This window comes from Carassius gibelio, chromosome A2 (genome assembly GCF_023724105.1).
Source record: "Carassius gibelio isolate Cgi1373 ecotype wild population from Czech Republic chromosome A2, carGib1.2-hapl.c, whole genome shotgun sequence".
In the NCBI taxonomy this organism is placed as follows: Eukaryota; Metazoa; Chordata; class Actinopteri; order Cypriniformes; family Cyprinidae; genus Carassius; species Carassius gibelio.
This window is the reverse complement of record NC_068372.1, coordinates 5,636,165-5,655,562: the sequence shown is the minus strand read 5'-3', so window position 1 is coordinate 5,655,562 and position 19,398 is coordinate 5,636,165. Positions and strand designations below refer to the sequence as shown.

The following is a 19,398-nucleotide window of genomic DNA, read 5'->3' as shown; positions in this document are numbered from 1 at the left end:
TACCTTTATTCCTACATTGCTGTTGTGCATATCTATCCGGGCGCGGAGATCCTTGTTGGACCTCTTACCCAGGAAGTCTTTGACAAATTTGTTGCTGTACTTGAGGTTGTCTCCACAGCCTCCCCACTGCCAAGCTTTGCGGTTCTCCAGGTCAGGAGCCTCGTCACAGGTGCAGCGCTCCATGCGGCCAGCACTGCAGGCTTTGGCCATGGCATGGTTCAGGCCTGCTGAAGAGATGGCATAGAGGAATGCCGTCTCCTTGAAGCCTGTGAGGAACATGGAGATTAAGAGGCAGCCAATAGTTCATTCCTGACCTTTAATCCTGGGATTTCTCCTGGGATTTTACAGGGAATGCTAGTAACAGTTGCAAGCACCCCTTGAACTTACTTTTGTTCAACAAGGACACATTAAATGAATGACAGTAAAGAAATTACAAAAGAGTTTTGATTTCACAAATACTTTGTTCATCAAAGAAACCTGAAAAAAAAGATAAACCTGCAAAAACAGTATCATAATCAGTTAAATTTTATTTTAATAATCCACTTTAGACGTTCTACTAACTAGTTATTTTGCAACTACTAAGGGTATGTTTACAAAACAACAATGTACTACATAATGGAAAAGTTTTTACTTTGCATTTTTGAAAAGTTTATCAACCTTGCAAAAACAACAGCTGTTCTCATGGATCTGAAAATGACTAAACTGATGTAATAACCATGCCAGGTCAGTAGTTGGTGATGTCACTTTGTAACTTGCGCATGACGTCACTTTTTTCACAAATTCAATTTTTTATAGTTCACACGGAGACTATAACGGTATTGTTTTCAAAAACTTGCACTTTGAAACCTATTTTAAAAGTTCGCACATTGGAAATACATTTCTCTACCTGCACTTATTCAACACTCAAACATTTTACCTACATACAAATCTCTGCAGTTTCCAGTTGAAATGAACACTAGAGGCAGTACAACTTTTTACCTAACGAACAATTATAATATGCTGCAAGATTTGAAAAAGTATACTTTTGAACATTAGCACCACATATACACCTTTATTTATGGGTTTTATAATGTAGTAGGTTTGCTCAGTAGCTCACACAATATGCCGTTGCACTTGTGAAGTGAAGCGCTCCGGTACGGAGGTTCACCGGCACAATCCCATGAAACAATGTTTCAACAAAACAGCTCAAACCTGTGTAGAAGGAAGTAAAAATAACACAGTTGTATCAGCGTATGTGTTTTTATATCACTTCTGCATTTGTTAACACTATCAGGCTGGTGTAGGTTGGGTTGGGTGTAGGATCAGAGATGCCCAAACTTTTTCTTATGAAGGGCCAAAAATCAAACTTGAGCTGTGGGCCCTCAGTCAATAAATAAGAATTAAATAAGAATAAGAATTGCATTATACCAAACTGTATTTTATAACAGTGTTGATAAATTATATGTATTATAATACATTTTCTAAGGTTCCCATCATTTATGAGTTCATAATATTTAAAAATGAATACAGGTGCTGGTCATATACTATGATTAGAATATCATCAATATATATAAAAGAAAATATTACTCTGTAAACTGCTTAACTACTGCAGTTTTATTTTCAAAGTTTTATAGTTCAATTAAACAGAAAGTACAATGAAAACATAGAAACACTCCCATTTGTACTACAATATAGTTCAATGCCTAATATAGCTATTCAAGATAAAAGCAACACAACCATATGCTTGCAAAATCAGTGACCTCTAATGAGAGACATAAAGCCAGTCCTTATTTTTCAAATGTTTTCCAAATTGGGTGGCAGCTGAATTACTGACAATTTTTTGTCCAAAAATCCTCTATTGTGTGGTCTCATTACAATTATTTATCTGCTCGATCAAGACCGATCATCCCCCAATTCAAAAGGTAAATATCAAAAATGACTCCTGATCAGTCACCTACCATTGCATGCATCTATAGCTTAAGATTGGCAGCCACAAACATGCAATGAAAGCAGAGAACATCGCCCATATTCTTTTCTATACTTTGTTTTTCACTGTGAAACAGAACGTTCGCCAGGAGAGCCAGCTGACGATGTTGATTGTCCTCTATTTATTTTTCTTCTCTAGTCAATTTTGATCTTGCGAGTGTCTGTGAGATCACGTTTTCACTGTGAAATCTTTCCTACAATAGACAATTGTGTGTTATTGCAGTCAGGTCCAATCATCTAGTGTGTGTGTTCAGAGGATTCTAAGGCAAAAAAATCAGTTGAATGTCTTCATGTCTGTGATCTCCCATAGTTTTAAAATCTTTTAAGATTTGAAAATAATCTAATGTGCAGCTAGCCTAATACAAATAAAAATGCTGATTCATTCATGCATGAAACATGGTGTTGAAATTAATTAACTTTGAAAGTCAATTAGTAAGGCTCAATCAAAGATCAATGCATTATCTGAATAATGCAGAAGCTGATGTTTCATTTCATAGAGAACAATGCCATTGATTAAAGCGGCAAATTCCCCTTAAACACTGAAAGGATGCTATGTCAAAGATATCGCTTTCAATCTTCTGACAACTGATGGCAAACTGATTTACTAATACGACTTGACCTGAAGAAGGACAGATACAGGTAATCTCACACTTTAGTTACCCTGTCTCTCTATACTGTGTGTGTGTGTGTGTGTGTGTGTGTGTGCGCGCGCGCGTGTGTGTGTGTGTGTGTGTGTGTGTGAGAAAGAGAGAGAGAGAGAGAGAGAGAGAGGAGCTGCCTGAGCCCTGCCTCTATACACAGATGTTATCTGTTCCTCAGACATATAAATTCTGGGACATATAAAGCATGTTTTTTTCCCTTTGTGCAATAGTAATTTCTGTTGTTTATGTACACTAATGAAAATGTGTATTGTGACTTATGTCAGTCTTGCTCTCTCTCTCTCTCTCTCTCTCTCTCTCTCTCTCTCTCTCTCTGCACATGTGTGAGCGTCTGTTGAGTGAGTGTAAGAAGCGTGTGGTGAGTGTGAGTGGTGTTTCCCGCTGTGGCAAGAACAGTTGCAGTTCTGGAACAGTTTTGGAGCATTTAATTGCCAACCAGTGCATCACTGGGAAGCATGACAGCCCAAAACACAAACACTAGTTTGGAGTCTCTCACACGGCATCACGGATTGAAAGTGGTGTCCGTGGTGAATGTGGAGTAGTGCATTCTGGCCGTTGGTGATGTCATTAGCCATGAATGTATTTTAGCGGCATCTAGTATGAATAACGCTATTGTTTTTTTTTTTGTTTTTTTTTATTCAGTTTAGAAAGCAAACGAAGTAGTGGAGAAAGGAGTAATAATTAGCGGTTTGTTTACCCCAGTGCTTCCCCTTTCTACACCTGCTAAGAAAGTCACGTGGTCTAATGTTCCACCATTTATTAAAGACAAATGTTTCATTAAAGAACTGTCACCTTTTTAGGAAAAATTGTCAGTCCTATGAAGAAAAAAAAATCACTCTCGGAAGTCAGACTTCATTAAACATGTAGTATCTTTCAGAAGATGTACTTACACGATCCTGAAAGATAATAGAACTGAGATTAACCTGAATCTGAAACTTTAGAGTTGAGGACTTTGATTATACTGTCTTTATAAGTACTGATGTGATGAAGTGCTTTGGCTGCAGAAAAATGGGGCATCTCATGTGTGTTTGTCCAGACAAAAATGGCACAAATGCGCAGTATGCCTCAAATGAAACTGGTGTGCAAATCGGGAATGAAGGGTTGACAGATAATGTTCCTGACCCAATCCAAGCTGAACCCAGGCCATCTACAAAGCTGCTTAACTGATACAGTGCCTCATTCACAGACAGTGGAGGTAAATCAGGCTATAGTAGAAAATAATGAAGAGAATGATCAAGTTGTCCCTGTTGTCATTAGGACAAAACATCCCCTTCAGAGAGTGACAATTGAAGTGATAATTGAATGATGGATATGGATCAGGCTGTTTTTAAAACACCTTTAAATAAAAAAAGAAAGTTAAAGTTTCAGAATCAAAACAAGCTAGAAAAAAAGAAAATGAAAAGGAGTCAGATGTTGATGATATTGGCAGCGAGAGTGATTTCTCTGATTCTGGTGCTTCTAGTTGTTCCTAGAATGAATGGACATGTCAAGATTATGATACCGAGGAACTTTTAAACTGACAAAAAAACTGAGGGGGGTACAGGTTGTCGACAATTTTCCAAACATCAAATGCTTTGAGGAAAATACTAGGATAGGCATGAGTTAGGAATGTTTCACAAACAAAGAGATTTATAGGGTGAAAAAAATTCTGACAAAACTAAAAAACAAGCTGAAAAGTTAATGGCAGTAAATTGGCTCAAACTTTTGAACTTTATTGGGTGCTTTTTTCGTTATGGTCTAAGTTTAATTTTTTTAATTTCAAATGGGGGACATTCACACTGCATCTTTATGTGAATGGAGCTAGAGATTGTATAAAATGCACAGTGATATATGAAACTATGAATCAGAAACACATAGTAATGTAACCATTGCTGTTGAATGGGGAAAATAATTTAAAAGTCTCTCCTTTTTAATTTATAAATCTTCAGTTAGTGGAGGGGTTGCTAATTTATTTGCTAATAGTTTTACTGCCGGTTCCATTGAGATGGAAGAGGTTGTGAAAGGTAGATTGCTAAAGATTCGAGCTCAGGTTGTCATTAGCAAGATTAGACAGATTCTATTGCTTTAAATACCATCTGAACTGCTTCATAAACTGCTTCAGTAACTTTATGCTCTATCAAGCTGAAAAGTGCTTACTGACATGTTAATAGAAATATATAAAATGATGCACATTTTAAAGACAAGTTTAAATTCTTTTGGGAATATTTTCAGAATGAAAAAGCACGTTTTCAGTCTTTACAAGCATGATGAGGTTTTGGTAAAACCCAAATCAAGCAACTATGTCTATTTTGAAATGATCTCTTCTGCAAGAATTAACTGGGGTAAAAGTGAAGCAGTGTAAGAAAGTGGGAAAGAGGGGTACCAACACTTCCAAATGGGTTCAACTGGATAAAAGATGGTTTAAAATATTTTAGGAGATTAAATGATTGTTCCAAAAAATTGTGAGGGATTAATTGAAAAACTATGAAGTCGTTTAATGAAATGGAAATGGAATGTATAGAATATATCAAATAGAGGACGTACCCTCATTAGTAATAATTCGCTAGCCTCTTCTTTATGGCACCGACAGGCTTGTATTGACCCACCTGCATATTTACTTGTGAAAAACCAGTCCATTTTAATAGATGTTTTGAGAAAAAATGCATTGGTTGCCCCATAAATTATTGTATTTATGAAAGGAAGAAAGAGGACAAGAACTTGTACATACAGATAAGAACTGCAGTTTTTTGCATATTATTTATACAGTGATTCCTTACTGGCCAAGAGAACTTAAGCTGGAAGTCAGTGGCCAGTATGATTTTAAAGACTGCTGAGGAACTATGTATGGCGTCCCCTTGAAATTATAAGGTTCTATCTGACATTTTTGTCAAAATTGAGTTATTCCCATATTGTTATTCTGTGACAATTTATTTACATTATGGTGATAGATTTTTTTATGTTGCATACATTATGGGATTTTTATTAAAAAATCTACACAGTCAAATGGAATGCAAAAACTTTGAAGCTCAATTTCTCAAAACTACTCGGAATGCAGATAGAACCTTATACTGTAATTCCAGGGACGATGTGTAAGTAACAAGTTTTTGTTCCTGTTAGATCCCAAAAAAGTCAACTCAGAGTTTTACAGGAATCTTTTTTTAAAGTATGGGACCTCTTTCAAGTGAAAAGAACTGGTTTACATCATCTCTGTTGAAAGAACCCCTGATCTATGGATCATGTTTGGACATTTTGGATGCATGTGGGACAATGACTGCAGCATTCATTAAATCCAAGATTATAACAATTGGACGTTTAGTCAAAGTGGCTGGCCCAATTTTGGAAAAGCTGGGGATGTAGCCGTTCTTTTAGGAGTGAAATCCATTTGAATTGTTACACAGAAATTACAATCTGCTTTTACAACAGAAGAATTAAAAATAATATTTTTTATAAAGCTAGTGTAAAATATTTTTACAGGAAGGGACTACATGAAAGACCGTGGCATTCTGTTTTTAAGATGAGTAATAATGTTAGACCGGAGTGGAGATCACTGTACAAGCCACCGTTAACTAAAAGAGCTGGAGATCTACAATGGCGAATTCTGCATGGCATTATTGCTGTTAATGCTTTTATTTCTGTTTTAAAACAAGATGTTAGCAATGAATGTCCTTTTTGGTTTCAGATAGAGACTGTTTTTCATTCCTTTTTGTATTGTTCAAAACTTATATCTTTTATTTGATGGTTTGCTAAATCTTTTTAATTGTTTTAATGAGAAGTTTTCTGTCCTTCATTTTATTTTGGGTAAAGCCAAAATGGCTATTTACATTAGCAGAAGAGAACAAATTGAGTAAAACATCTATTATAATGTTGAAAGGGTGTTGAAAAAGGGCTATGATAAAATCAAGGCTTTTAGTTGATTTTCGTTTTTACAAAGTTTACAAAGTCCTTAAATATTTTTGAAAGAATATGGTGTAACAGAGGAGCTTTGTGTTCTGGTTTTGAAAATGAACTTTATTTTGCTCCCTCTTTATAAAAATGTTAAAAATTTTGAAAAAATATATATTTAATGTTTTTATGTGACTAATCTTTTTTGTTAAATAAAGATGCTTGAAAATTATATTCTCTATTTCTCTCTCTCTATAGAAGGAGAATTTGTGATGAGGAACAGGATTGTTAAAGTAAGTAGAAAATGTCAGTGGCTAAGCGGGAGTTGTATGGTGTGCACATGTTCGTCATTGCTCCCCTCCACGATTGTGGTTTTTGCTCTTTGTCTCCTGCTCCAGACTGATGTGTGCTTTTGTTTACTGTAACTCGGCTTGTGTGGCTGAATATTGTATTCATTGTGTGGCTTTTCCAAACATGGCATTTTAATCACATTAATTCACCATTAAAATGGAGTCTTCGGAAGCTGTAACGAGCAGGTTTGCTCTTTTTCTAATTGTAAATGGTTTTCTTTTGTTTTCCAACAGTTAAGAAGTCAGGGAAGACCCTTGTCATTTATTTTGTGAGTTTTTCTTGTATACGTTAGTGGACTCTAAAAGTAAATTGTGTTTTGCTTTTTTGGCTTGTACCTCTCCTGAAGAGAATCACTTCATGATTGTTTTATCTTTTGTAATGCTTCAAATAAAAAGCCTATGTTGGTAAGGTTTACTCTTTTCTAAAGTGTAATTTTGTGAGTGAGCTGGGACAGGAAAGGACATATGGACCATTGGATCCAAGTCCTTTTATTGTCTTTTTATTTGCTTGTTATGAGAATTTCCTAACCTAGACTAGGGGAGCTCGTAACAATAGAGAGTAGACCAGATGTCAGAGGCAGCTGGATATCTATAATGTTTTTGAAATTAATTTTTTTATGTGAACAAACAAGCATGTAAACGCAAAGGACAATACTGCATTACCAAAACCTACCGCAGTCATGTCCATATTTTGTGTGATAAGTCAATATAGTAACTATCACAACAGGCCTAGAATCAATGGCACTTTCCCCTCTAGTCGTATCTGTTATTGTGGGCCAAATTATACATGTGCCTTAATACTTGTACCAATTTAATAAAAACAATGGCATGGTCACATGGCAATGCAAGTTTCAGCACCACTCCCTAGACCTTTCACATCGAAATATGCAATAAAAAGTACATAATATCGATTTTGTAGAAACGTCTTCACAAGCATATATTTTCAGTGAGCCTGGGTTGGCATTTTCAGACCTACAAAACGCTGTTGTCATGTAAATAAATGGCCAAAAGGCATAAAAAGTTTTCTGTTTTTAGTTGAAAACAGTGTTGTGTCAACAGCCTCTAGCTCTCATTAGAGTATTAGACTTTCAGATTATGGTTAGGGCTGGTAAAATAAGTTTACCTGTACATGCATTTACTCATAGTCAGCAGACCATCAATATTGTATAGGCATTGTATAGATTGCACACTACTTACCTCTCTTTAAAATGTTAGCCCTGTAGCGGCCCTCTAAGGTGCAGTTCCATCTCTCAAAGCGAAACTGATACTGGCACTCTAAGGCACTCATGCTGATGGCCTCCATTAGAGTCTCAGCCACGCCAGGGTCCCGTCTGCACATTCTGCGCTGTTTCTTCTCCAGTTTGAGTCGATCACACAGCTTGTAGTGTGCCTTGCCCGCCCTTTCGTCTGGTTGTGAACTCAGTGGCAAAATGGATAGGGGTTCATTACCTGTTAGCCTACAAAAGAGAGAAATACAATTACTGTTACTGAGGAATTGTTAAAAGGCTATTTTTAAATGTTATATAGGAACATCGGAAGAGATGTGTCAGCAAGTAGGCTTCACCATTTTGAAAGGGTGTCCCAGACAAAGACCAAAGTTCAAAAGTATACAGTCATTAAATATAGTGTATAGACAAAAAACATTTACTGTATTATACCATTACCGTGATATAAATGTACTCGTACCATGGTATACAGTATGATTTTGGAAAGTTCCAAAAACCCCTGAGCCTAGTTTTTACAAGCATGCTTCTACACATTGAGCCAAGCTGTTTGTTTTGCCAATGCTAGTTCAACACTTGAGAAGTTCAAGGAATCCAATACAACAGACAAGCAGTTTGTGATCTGTCTATTGTATATTGCACTGAATTTAAATGGGTTATACAACTTCGTATTGAGGACTGCATATTGCAAGGGCAATGAATCCGATTTGTAACAGGAAAATGCCAAAATATAAATTCACCCTCAAATAACCCACATAAGCACCACTACTTGGCAAGGCACATCACAAATCAATATCATGCATTGGGGTCAAGGTCGTAAAAGAAAATTCTGGTCCCAAATTTACGTTTTCTTTTTCTCTTCTTCTTTTCTGAAATTACAGCTGTTCTTAGAGTTTTTTTTTTTTTTACAACCGCTAGGACATATTTATCAAAACTCTTCACACAGTTCTCCTAACCATCTTTCAACTTGACAAGAGCAGTTCATTTCACATTCAATATGCACTAAAACTACAAAAACAATTCATTAATGTCTCAAATCAAGGCATTCTTACATAACACTAGAAAGGGTTTACACCAAACAAACACACTCTGATAGCACACATACAGTACATCACGGAGATGTCTACTTGGCATCTGCATTTAGATCTGCAAGACATATTTTGTGTGTTTGCTCATCTGCAATACATCTATAGGACTTTTCCTATCAGATGTCAAATAGACGTTTAGAAAATGTTTATGATGTAGAATGTATGTAAAACTGACATCTTTGAGATGTCTATCAAATGTTTGTACACAGCAGATGCTTTAAGCATATTGCATGTGCTATCTGGGCTTTATCAATCGTAACACAACAACCTAAAATACATTACAGTTTTTTACAAATGCTATGACAGTTTTTTCAATACAAGTTTCCTAAACTTCAAAACAAGTTTCCTAAACTCTTAACGCACCAACACACCTAAAACACACAATTGGCAAAACGATTAATTTCATGCTCAAAATCACACATTGTAAACTAAAACCCAAAATAATTTTCTAAATCCAATAATAAACTAACACAATACCCTATGTCTAACAAAACACTGCAAACATGTTTCACAGTCAATTATTCAAAACACTAACACATGTTCTCTTCCAACAGGAATATTTAGTCAATCATAACACAATGTCAAAAAAAACACTATCATCAGCTGAAATTACAGAAACTGCATTATTTTATGTGTCAGGTCTGCCCTTATACAATATACAGTATATTGTATTGCACTGTAGCCTTTTTGTTTTGTTGGGTTTAGTAAATTCATGCATTTTGTTTCTTTTGCTGCAGAAATTCAATACAAAAATGAATGACCATCTTAGATTAGCTTTATAAAATGTACAGTTTATGTTAAAACAAATACAGACACACAATTGCTGTAGTAAAGACTTTATTTGCAAAAGGATATTACTGCAAGATATACAAACAGAAAAAGTATCGAAATTATAATTAAAAAAGTAGTCTTCTAATCTGCCCGGTCTACTGCATTTGGCCACATGTTCTCATCCACATCACATATCTTGATATCTTCTCTGGCAAGGCATCATGGGTAGAATCTTTTTGCATGCCTTATCCACCCCTGGCAGTATTCAGCTGTGATGTCTTGGCATGCAGCATCCATTGCATCCAGGAGGGACATTTGGTCATGAGGACGATGGTCAAAAACCTTCCATCTCCAGGCTGAGAAAAACTCCTCAATGGGGTTGAGGAAAGGGAAGTAAGGGGCAAGGAAATGGGACATCATCCTTGGATGGGCGTCAAACCAGTCTGTGACTGCACGGGAATGGTGGAATGCCGCATTGTCCCATGTGATTCCATATATTGCCAAGTGGTCTCCCACCTGTCCCCTTTCTACCTCTGGCACTAGTCTTTTGTGCAGGTCTTCTAAAAACATGAAATAGCAGGCGGTGTTGTAGGGCCAATCCCACATGTATGCAGGAGTGCACCGTTATTGGAGATTGCGGTGCACATGGTGATGTTGGCTCCTCTCTGGCCCGGCACGGTAACTGTGTCCCTTTTGCCAATTAGGTTTCTCCTACGACGACGCCTTTTTGCAGAGTTGAAGCCAGCCTCGTCAGCATAGATAATTTCAAGTGTTGACTTGATTGACCTCCAACTCCATGACTCTGAAAGTAATAAGACACAATGCATGTAAATGCTGTGCTGTACTGTATATCTACTGTATGTTCTAATGTACTCCAGGTTTATAGAGTAGTTTACTGCAAAACACACTGTGTATAGTGCAGTAATGACTGTATTTCATAACCTTACCTGGACATATTGGTGAGTTCTTTGATGCTCTCTCTGTTACTTTCAAAAGGAAATTTGTATAGTTGTTTCATTCGGATTCTGTGTTTAGCTAGAGTTCAAGAAATGGACATTATGCTGATTGCTGCAATGTTCCCAAAGACAAGGTTGTCCTCTACAACTCTGGACTGAATGTCCTTCAGTTTTATTTCATTGTCAACAATCACCATGTTGAGAATAGCAAGTTCTTGTTCTTCATTCAAGAGCTTTCCTCTGCCCCCTGACGTTGAATCCTTAGAGGGAGAAAATACAGTTACATATTAGAGACCGGAGGCATACAGTAACTCTAATAAAGTAAATGGTAAAATTATTTACACTTTGCTGTAGGAGAAGCAATATCCTACCTGTTGGTTTCTCTGAAAATACGGACAATGGATGCCACTGTGTCCCGGCTGAGATTTGGCTGTACTCGTTCACCACCCTCTCTGTATGATAGCCCATGGTTTATGACATGGTCAATGATAGTAGCTCTTATTTGATCAGCTTTCCTAGCTCTGGTCCTTCTTTGAGCGCCACCATGCATTCTAACTCCTCTCCCTCTACCTTGCCCCACTCCTCTCCCTTGTCCTTGCCCTACTCTTCTCACCCTTGTCCTTGTCCTTGCCCCACTCCTCTCCCTTGTCCTTGTCCTTGCCCTACTCTTCTCTCCCTTGTCCTTGCCCCACTCCTCTCCCTTGTCCTTGTCCTTGCCCTACTCTTCTCTCCCTTGTCCTTGTCCCACTCCTCTTCCTTGGCCATGTTCTTGCCCCACTCCTCTTCCTTGGCCATGTTCTTGCCCCACTCCTCTCCCTTGTCCTTGCCCTACTCTTCTCTCCCTTGTCCTTGTCCTTGCCCTACTCTGCTCTCCCTTGTCCTTGTCCTTGCCCCACTCCTATTCCTTGGCCCTGTCCTTGCCCCACTCCTCTCCCTTGTCCTTGCCCTACTCTGCTCTCCCTTGTCCTTGCCCCACTCCTCTCCCTTGTCCTTGTCCTTGCCCTACTCTTCTCTCCCTTGTCCTTGTCCCACTCCTCTTCCTTGGCCATGTTCTTGCCCCACTCCTCTTCCTTGGCCATGTTCTTGCCCCACTCCTCTCCCTTGTCCTTGCCCTACTCTTCTCTCCCTTGTCCTTGTCCTTGCCCTACTCTGCTCTCCCTTGTCCTTGTCCTTGCCCCACTCCTATTCCTTGGCCCTGTCCTTGCCCCACTCCTCTCCCTTGTCCTTGCCCTACTCTGCTCTCCCTTGTCCTTGCCCCACTCCTCTCCCTTGGCCTTGTCCTTGCCCCACTCCTCTCCCTTGTCCTGGTACTTGTCTTCCTCTCCCTCGTACAGCCAAAGTATTTTTCTTTCTTTCTTTCTTTCTTTCTTTCTTTGAAATATTCATATATTGTTCCTTTTCCACACAAGATCAGCTCAAAGAGTCCTCTTTTAGAACATATGATCATGCGATTGAAAAACCTCAACACCTGAGTGTGGTTCCTAGATGGGAATAAGCTGTTCCTCATTATTAATGGAATAAAATACAGGGAATATATTTGTTTCAATTCACAATATGAACAGCTGTTCACTTTGACTTTAGCCTATATAAGTTGTGTTTAGAACATGTTATCTGTTCTGACATACAGTGTGAAAGCATTTGTAAATTTGACTGTAAAATTACATTGTTTTGGTCTTGGTTGAGCTTGTGTGTAAAAAAAAGTTCAAGCATTTTAAATTGGTGTTAACTGTATGCATTTTGTATCAAAGCAACAAGAAATGTGTTAATTGTATAGCCTACAAAGACAGATGTTGTGCTAACCGTGTTAAGAGTTTAAGAAACTTGTTAAAGGTATTGAAAAAACTGTCATAGCTATTGTAAAAAACTGTAACAACAAGTTCCATGTTCACACAACAAGGTCCATGTTTACATTACATTACAAATTTATTCCTAAGTTTTCCCCTTTTGTATAGATGGTAATAAAGACTAACTAACTAAACTAAAGACTAACACTTGTGAAGATGTTCAGCTACATGCAACTGCTTTGATGTTATTTGATTTTTTTTTTTACATTCTGAATTGAATCTTATTAATTTTTGTAATGTGGTAGGATTTTCACTTAAGTTTAACAGTTTTGAAAAGAGTATGTAAACGTGTAAATTAGCTTGTAGTACATAATGTTTTGGTGGTTTCTGTGTGGAAGTGAGAAAAGAATTCATGTAATTTGACAGATGTCATAAATGAATGCATTTTCTGCTAAATGAATAATAAATGATCCACCGTTTAGCCCACATGGATTGATGCTGTGCTTGCTGTGTGAAAAGTTCTGAAAAAGTGACCTACTTATTGAGAATTGTGTCCTAGCAATTGTAAAAAAAAAAAAAAAAAAAAAAAAAATGCCAGTAATGCCAGTTCAAACTCTGATGAGCTGATAAGCTGCAGAGGTTGACCCATATGTTTATTAGTTATAGTGGCACCCTTCCAAAACAATTCCAAAATTGATTGTGTGGAATATCATATCATTGTATTTGAGTCCAATACTTACAATAGTTATTATAAACTGATAAAATACTGCACTTTTATGCAAGTGTGTGTGAGGTTGTGGTCACGCTGGGCTTCCTATTTGCAACATGTCTACAGACACTGCAATGAACAGGATATAATGTATCCAGGGCTTTAGTTCATTATTAATAATGCAATACATAAATTCAAAATTTTAACGTACATAATCAACAAATAACACTGCAAACCATTGCTGCTTGAATATTTTAATTAAGTCAAGTGGTCCCTCTTTGATGTTTTGATTGTCTATTGGTCCCAAATCTTCTCCTCGCAAGTCAAAGTTCACCAAACTTTAACTTCTGTACACAGTAGAGTACAGTATTTCTTTGCGTGAGCTTGTGTTGCTGATCTCCCTTGTTGCATGTGTATGAATGGAAGTAAAAGGGGTGCAAAGTGTGATTTTAGAGCATGCAAGCACAAAACACGCTGGCTGGGTCTGCCGCATAGCTGGCGAACATCTAACCAGCATTCTGCGGTTGGTGACGAGGACAACTGAGAGTTACTTTCACAACACATACAGTGGACAAGACTGTCAGCTAACGACCATATTGGTCACACCAATTGACAGCACTGGCAGGGCAGTAGCTCATTATGTGTAATTTCTGGGTTCCTTTTACACATTCAATGAGAAGCAAAGAAATAAATGGATTTGCAAAACTCACAGACTTGGGTCTTAAAACACATATGTTATTACACTGAAGATTGTAGCTTTAAATCTGCCACTTTTGTCTTCGAATATAAGTGTTGGCTATTATTAACTACAACATAGGGGTTGCCCAGAAAATATACATCAACAGAGCAGCAGATGTTGATATTAATCACAGCACTGGAGGTTTCCAGAAGCATTCTGCTCTGATCACTTTAATATAATTTTGCTGAGGTTTTTTGGCACTAGATACTGATTTTTTTTTTTTTTTTTTTTCATGCAGCTAAATTTCCAAACTTTCATGCAATATATTCTGAGCTTGAAAAGAAGCTGCCTCATAAGGAAATCATGACATAAAAACATGTTTATTCAGTTGCTCAAAGGTGACTTCATGCAAAAATATAAGGGGGTCCACTTATGTTTTTATTCAGTTGTAACCTTCAGGCTTGATGTGAGATCTGGCTGACAAAATGGGGGAATTCTGGGGGTGGAAAAGAGTAAATTCAGCTGCTTTTCCCAGGAATTATTTAAGCAAATGTGTGGTGCCACAAACCTCTTGATCACTTCATGAAAGAGCTTGACCTATGTGGTCACATACTACTTGGCAATATTGTCTGAACATTTTCGATTCGAGGTGAGTTAATTGCTGATCATCAGGTGCATGCCAAAGCACTGTCTTACATTATTTGTCATCTCTTGAAAAGACAAGGGGTTCAGGGTTCAGGTTGTTTGAATAATTTGCTGTCAAGAAACCGCAACTGGATAATCCAATTAGGACATTAGACATGCTTGTGGCTTGCCTGTGTGATTCTGTAATATCCTGCCTCGCAGAGAGACCACCCTCAACTTACCAACATACTACGGTTCTCTGGGAATGGAAAAAAGGAATATTCAAGTCCTCAGCAAAGTGTATCTTTCCATTATAAATACATCTTCATATAGTGGCTATGATACACTTGCAATATCTTCTACAAGTTTTAGTTCCAGCTCAGACGTGAAGGCCGAATGTAAGTGTAACCTCAATAAGCAAACAAGTGTGCAATGACGCATCTGCAGAAAAGCTGACAAAACAAAATATATGATGCAAATGGTCATGAGAGCCAAAAATACAGTCTACAGGTCCATTCCAAGAACTAAAGGGAAATTCTGAACACATAACACAGATTTAAACAGGTCTGTGAGACATTTCTCTTGGGAGCCCTGACGCGGCATGAGTTCAGCATGTTTAAATGAACACAAACACAATCTTGTAACCTGAAGCTAAGTGTAAGGAATCTGTTTACTGCAGCAATTTGACGTCTATTGACAAGTAAAGGAACAGAAACTAGGCAAGCAAAGACTTGCAAAAGTATATTAACAACACACAGATCCATAGCTTATTTTATAATGACAGTTTATCCCTCTGCAACCGAGCCATGTTTAACATTACAAGCGAATAAAGAAGTAGTCACATATGTACACATAAAAGTAACCATTGCTCAATTATTATCAAATACCAAAGGAAAGACAATTAAACTAATTTAAGCTTTAAAATAGATTTATTGTTCAGGGCTGTAGTGATTCATTAGCTGTATACTTTCAAATAGAAGTGTCTGAAACTTTAGTAATGCAGTCATTGTATGAGGTCCAAAAGTATGTGAACACAAAAACTTCTACCTAATGTGACACTGGATGTTTCGGGGTACCGTTCATGAAGCAACTGAAGTACTTAAATTTATGCATTTAGCAGACACTTTTATCCAAAGTGACTTACAGTGCATTCAGGCTATCAGTTCGAACCCCCAACCTTGCGCTTTATAGTGCAGTGCTCTACCAATTGAGCTACAGGAGCACTATTATATAATTATATCATAAGATCTAAAAAAAATTATAATAAGTGAGATCTCTTACTTGTTGCAACAAGAGCTGATAGGGTGGACATACTGTCATTTTTCTTTTTCAAGGCAACTACTGTCATGGCTGAGCAACTTAATTACAAATTTATTGCATAAGGTTTGATTCTGGCCCAAAGGAAAACTTATTCCTTGTACATTTACCCTCCAGTCCTTTAAAAAGGATTAAGAGTTTATTATCAGCCAACAACATACACACCAGAGGCATGTTGGGCTGTATGAATTCAAGCACAAACTGACAGAAACAAAACAGAAATGTCATGTCTGGCCTCTGAGAAGTCTTTGAGACCTGCTTCTATCTGAAACACAAAAGCTACTATGGAACTGGAGAACTGCCAGAGACACTGAGCTCCACTAATCCCTGGGCTACTGGCGATGGCTCACAGCCCAGTATTTTTAGCCTTTTACCCAGAGTGCTGGAGGGCAAGCCTGGATGTGTGAGAATCGAGAGCAGTCAAGTATTCAGGCTTTTGAAAGATGAAGTCACCTCAGCTATGTGTGAGCTTTTATGTGTTTTCTTTTTCCAAAACTGTATAGATTTGACAGACTGCTCTACACTCTTTACACTATGTCAGTAGAGACTAGCAATAAATCTTAAATTGAAGTTTTATCTCTGGACATACCTTTGACTTCTTCAAGCAATAGATCACCCGAAAAGGAAACTTGTCATTGCATTATTTACTAAACCTATTGCAGTTTTGTTGTTTCCACAGAACACTAAAAAAGAGATTGAAGAATCTTTCACAGCTAATGCTCATTTTCATAACAAGATGTCATTCATGATAATTATATTACAAATTCTTTAGAAGGAATAAAATCAGACAAAATTGGAAAGAAAATATAAATAGGTAAATAATATTTTTTTGACTTTCCAGCTTATCATGCACATTTTGGAGAAAAAGATCAGCTGTTTTAACTGTTAGACAGGACTTATTAAGAACTTAATTATAAAGGTGACATATTGAGTGTTGAACAACTTTAATCAAAAAGGCAATTAACTCTTTTAAATTTAAGGTAGGACTACAACCAGAATATTGAGTGTTATTACATCTCCCATTCATATGGATAATTATTAATAATATTTGTATACTTGTCAGCATGCTGTCAAGGCTGATTGCTCTCAACAATATGTGACCCTGTCTGTGAAATCCAGGATAAAGTTTTAAAATCTAATTATGAGATAAGCAGCATTAAAATTAGATTCCAACTATTAATTTCACTTTGAGTTCGATCTTTGACATGGCCTTACTCAGTCAATATTAAAGATATCAAGGTTACCTTCAAGGTATATTGACAGAATGTTTTACATTAGGAAAATTGATATTATGTAAAACTGCAAATTACTAAAAAAAAAAAACTCTTTAGCTTGGTTTTCGCAGGCAAAATCACACGTCTGGATGCATTACTATTATTATTTTAATTATCGCTTTGGTACTTTTTTCACAAACAACTTTTTATTAAGTATTAAGTGCACAACAGGTCATGTGTTTTTTTTAACATTCAGATTATCACTATGTTCAAACTGTGTATGTGTGTGTTTCATAGAGAGAGATTTTAGTCAGATGGTTTTATGCTAAAATGGAATTTGCTGCCAATATGGTACATGAGAATAAATATAGGGTAAATGACAAGGTCTCTTGTTCTTCTAAATCAGAAATGCTCAATCCCGCTTCTAGAGAAATGTAGTTCAAACCCTGCTCTAACACACCTGTCCTTTACTGACTAGTTAAAGTCTTTTTAAGATTAGTGTTTGAACTAGACATTGCAGGAAAGTAAGGTTACGTCTAGAACCTCATTCATCTGAACTCTCGTGAGAATCATATTTGATGCTGCACAGTTAGGTTTATGGATCTCTCCGAATCTTATCTCATAAGACTAGCTTGCCTCACAACTGCAAATCTGAATTCCAGAATCAATCAACAACAGACTAGCTTCCTAAATTTCTAAGAAGTTAGCTGAACACATCTGATAAATACAAATTTAAGACCTAACAGAAAATAAGCAGATGTAATACTAAGGAAATCACACGCACACAAAGGCAAATGCAAATATAATAGCTAAAAAGTTTAACTATCAAATATTCGAAAAAAGAACCAACCACCATATCAAATAAGAACCAACTATTAAACTGATGAAGCATACTGCTATACACTGATCAGCCACAACATTAAACCACTGAAAGGTAAAGTGAAAACCATTAAATATAACATTACAATGGCATCTGTCAAGGGGTGGGATATATAAGAGCAGCATGGTGAACAACCAGTTCTTGAATTTCATGTGTTGAACACAGAAAAAAAAAAAAAAATGGTCAAGTGAAAAGCGATAATGGCCAAATAGTGATGGCTAAATGTTGGAATATTTCCAAAACGGCAAGTCTTGTGGGTTGTATGCAGTGGTTATTACCTAACAAAAATAGTGCAAGGAAGGACAACCAGTGAACAGGAGGCAGGGTCATGGGCGCCCAAGTCTCATTGATGCTTGTGGGGAGCAAAGGCTTCTCCGTCTGGTCAGATTACACAGAAAAGCTATTGTAGCACAAATTGCTGAAGACTTAACTTAATGCTGTCCACGATAAAGAGGCATCAGAACAAACAGAGTTCTCAAGATGACCCCCGTCCACCGCTGTTGTGTCTGGGCACAAGAGTGTCAGAAATGGACCATGGAGTAATGGACGACGGTTGCCTGGTCTGATGAATCGCGTTGTCTTTTAAATTAGCTGGATGGCTGAGTGTATGTGTTGTTTACCTAGGGAAGAGATGCATTATGGGAAGAAGGCAGGGTAGTGGAGGCAGTGTTATTCTCTGGACAATGTTCTGCTGGGAAGGCTTGGGTCCTGGCATTCATGTTACTATGACATGTACCACCTACCTAAAGATTGTTGCAGACCACAAACACCATTTGTGACCCTGAACAACTAAACCAAGTGTCTTAAGTGTCAGTTTTTCAAAATTGAGACAACTCACAACTTACAGGACTTTAAGAAATAATTCAACTAAAAATGAAAATTATCCCATAATTTACTCAACCTGAAGCCATCCTAGGTGTATATGGCTTTCTTCTTTCAGATGAAAACAATCAGAGTTATATTAAATAATATCCTGGCTTTCCCAATCTTTGTAATGGCACTGAATGGTGCCCGAGTTTTTGAAGCTTCAAAAAGCACATTAATCCATCAAGTAATCCATACGACTTCAGTAAGTTTATGAATGCATTCTGAAGTGAAGTAATGGGTTTTTGTAAGAAAAAAAAAAAATCCTTATTTAAAACTTTATACACTATTATCATTGGCAACCCATGTTTATTCCTTTAAAGGATCTGCTGCCATTGTCTTGGTGCCAGATGTCATAGGACAAGTTCAGAGGTCTCGGAGAGTCCATGACTCAATTTTGGCAGCATGTGGAGGACTTACATGATTTTAGGCAGGTGGTTTTATTGTTGTGGCT

The 19,398-nt window shown here is 37.2% G+C and overlaps 2 protein-coding genes across 2 annotated transcripts in view; one reads left to right on the top strand and one right to left on the bottom strand.

Moving 5' to 3' along the window:
- zyg11l (zyg-11 family member, cell cycle regulator, like) overlaps positions 1-19,398 on the top strand; it is a 220,955-nt gene that overhangs the window by 46,661 nt on the left and 154,896 nt on the right. The window lies entirely within an intron of this gene.
- The window catches only part of LOC128024964 (protein Wnt-9a-like), a 40,740-nt gene that overhangs the window by 3,356 nt on the left and 17,986 nt on the right, over positions 1-19,398 (bottom strand). Inside the window, exons 2-3 of the mRNA XM_052610874.1 lie at positions 8,033-8,292; positions 4-266 (exon numbers count right to left, since the gene is read on the bottom strand). Of these exons, the coding sequence (XP_052466834.1) occupies positions 4-266; positions 8,033-8,292 (523 nt within the window). The remainder of the gene's footprint in view (positions 1-3; positions 267-8,032; positions 8,293-19,398) is intronic.